Below are 3,069 nucleotides of genomic sequence, written 5' to 3' on the forward strand. Positions count from 1 at the left end.
CAGATAAAAATCTCACTATATGAACCTTGTAATTATTCTTAGGGGACATATGTCCCAGAATAAAGTTATTTTTTCATTTCATTTCAAAATAATATATGAAATAAGGAGAAGGATCCCAATAAAACAGCATGGAGCTAAAAACCGACACAAATTCGATTTTGATATCACCATAATTTTACAGTAAGAAAACAATACGTTCAAAAGAAAAATACTTGAGTCTATTTATATATCAGAGAACATCAATTATACAATTTTAAAACAGATACAAGAAATTTGAACCAACACTCCAGAGATTTTAAGCAAAATAAATTTATGGAGAAAAAAATGGATAAAATTCTATGTTACTATTTACAAATAATTTTTATATGAATTTTAATAGTAAAATAAATAAAAATTAAGACCAAATGCAAGTTGAAATAAATTAATTATAAGCCTGACCTGAGTGAATGGAAGGTTAAAAATAGTTTGTTGATAGCGTTAAGTAATCTAAAATTAGAAGTTTTAAAAATTAATGAAATTGCAACAAAATAGGTAACCAGACATAAGCTTAGGCAAGCTTATTCATAATTAATATGATTCCCTATTAATTTATTGTTTCATAGATGTATAATAAAAGCTGTGAATTACTTGATTATCCTTGAGAATGGCAGAATTGGCCGAAACTTTGGAGTGTTAAAGAATTTATACAGTTTTGAGACTTAACCTGGTTAAAATTAATTTATTTAAAAATAAATACCAGTCTTGAAAAGTTTAAAATATTATGTATAAACCAATTATTTTTTTTTTTTATATTTACCATATTTTTCTATTTTTTTTTTGTTTTATTACAGATGAGGTTCGAACATTGTTTACTAGTGCTGGATTTAAGGAAAAACAGAATCTTATAGACAGGCGTCTGCAAGTGAACCGAGGGCGCAAGCTGAAAATGTATCGTGTCTGGATTCAGGGAAAGTATAGCAAAGAAAGCTAAAAGAATAATTTTTGCAATACAGTTTATTCTTTGTTCCATTCCCAGAAAAGAAGAAAAATTATCTAGCTTGATAGATAAGTAGTACAGTCCTGTAAGGGGTATGTGTGAGTAGGGTTGAGTGCTTAGAAAATTTATTTCATTTGTAATTCTTTTGTAAGAGACCCTTTTTTTGTGCCCAAATTTATTTAAACTATTTTAAATCTGTACTCCACTTTATTAAGTATCATCTAAAAATCTGATGTTTTTGTAGTAACAACTAAAATACACAGAGAATCAGTCGATATATGAAATTTAATATTTTGACAGAAAAAAAATTAATGTAACTAATTGCAAATGGATTATATCATAAATAACAAGATATTATGGTTAAAATAAATTGAAATAACTATTTCCCTTCATTTTGAGTTTATGCTCCAATCATATACTCAATCTAATTATAACCATAAATAACACCATCCAATTATACCATAAATAATGAGTGATTACGATTAAAGAATAATTGAAGTAATAATTTTTTTCATATTGAGTATAATTGTTAATTTTATAAAAATAAAATAAAAAAGTCAACTATTTTTAATTGGAAAAACTTTTAAAGGAAACAAAAATGAATTATTTTTATTCTCTTAGTCTATTCAAAACTTGTTTTGTTGTAATTATTAAATCCTCTATTGTGTTGAGATTTATGTATGTATATATATTTATGTTTTTTATCTACAAATGTACAAATTAAAAATGGGTTTGATTTTTATCTAAATATAATAATTGATAAAAATATATGATAACAATATATTACTTCATCGAAATATCCTTTAATTCTTTCAATGAACAAAAATATTTTGACAATATGGGGTGCAGTCAAAGAGAACAAGAAGGCAAATAAATAGTTGTTAGCTATTTCTTTGTTATTTTTAATGGAACCTGACAGTCTCCTTCATATTTTGAAAAATACAGCCAATCATGTATTTAAATAATAATACTTTGGATTTCTCCTTCATTAAATCTCTAAATCTGAAATGAAATAAATTTTTTAAATTATTTTCTGATGTATGACAACTTTTCAACACCTTACTATTTAGAATTATGTATCATCATGAGAATAATTAATTGCTAATTTGTATGGTTGTTACTGAACAACATAACTTCTCGGTTTTGCTTGCTCTACCTTCAAATGTATTACTACTAACGGTGATATTTTAAAAGACAATCAGTAAATGTGTGGTATGATAATTATGACATGATAGGTTCTTCTGATTGAAAACTGACTGTTTCTTGTGAAGGAACTGTCTACCAACAACTATCAATCAATTTTTTTTTAATTTAGTATCTGGAAATTATTATTTTTTTGGAAACCACCCTTATATGGTTTTAGAGCAGACTACATTTGACTCGTACTACAGTGTAAAAAAATATAACGATACAAGAGTCGACAAATATTTGATGTATATAGAAATAAATGTTTTTGTTTTATGATTTTTATTCTTTTCTATGCCCTTATTGTATATTGAAAAGATTCACCTTTAATAAGTGTTATTTTATTTATTGTTTATGAACAATAATCAATAATGTAAACATTATTTATATCCATTACCATAGCAAAAGTTTCTTTATGAAACATTGAAGTACTTCATATTTGGTAGAGATAAAAAATTTGAACTTATTAATATTTGATAAATCTTCCATTTACTTTTCAATGTTGGTATTGATATCTCTATTTTTTCTGGATTAATTATCACTAACGGCCACTAAAGAAATGACTATAGTGAATAAAAACTGTAACTAAAAATAATATAACAATGGTGAACAATAACTCAAGGTGGAAATGAAGGTATGATGGCAATGGTAATTGTAAATATTTTATATGTAAGGGTAAGATAAAGATGTGAGGGCCGAGCCACGTTGGTGGGACGACTCCAGAGGGCTTGGTTCAAAATGTGGGTTTAGTTCCTGTCTGATAATTTATTTCATAATGGTCCCAAGTAATGAATTTTTACATTCTCACACAGGGGCTGTGTAGGACTTCAATGTAAGTCTTGAGCCATAAAAAAAGTGATTGTAGAATGTATAATTTTCAAGTATACTCATTGTAAGAAAACCACATA

General features: G+C 26.2%; 1 protein-coding gene and 1 long non-coding RNA gene across 2 annotated transcripts in view; one reads left to right on the forward strand and one right to left on the reverse strand.

The window, feature by feature from the left end:
* metl (methyltransferase-like protein) overlaps nucleotides 1-2,440 on the forward strand; it is a 15,924-nt gene extending 13,484 nt beyond the window's left edge. The window contains exon 6 of the mRNA XM_014438634.3: nucleotides 831-2,440. Coding sequence (XP_014294120.1) covers nucleotides 831-970 — 140 coding nt within the window. The 3' untranslated portion in view covers nucleotides 971-2,440. The remainder of the gene's footprint in view (nucleotides 1-830) is intronic.
* LOC106692594 (uncharacterized) overlaps nucleotides 1,848-3,069 on the reverse strand; it is a 24,150-nt gene continuing 22,928 nt past the window's right edge. The window contains exon 3 of the long non-coding RNA XR_001344987.2: nucleotides 1,848-1,978. This is a non-coding gene — a long non-coding RNA (uncharacterized lncRNA). The remainder of the gene's footprint in view (nucleotides 1,979-3,069) is intronic.

The sequence above is a fragment of the Halyomorpha halys genome, unplaced genomic scaffold, assembly GCF_000696795.3.
Source record: "Halyomorpha halys isolate HHAL.00 unplaced genomic scaffold, Hhal_1.1 Scaffold62.1, whole genome shotgun sequence".
NCBI lineage: Eukaryota > Metazoa > Arthropoda > Insecta > Hemiptera > Pentatomidae > Halyomorpha > Halyomorpha halys.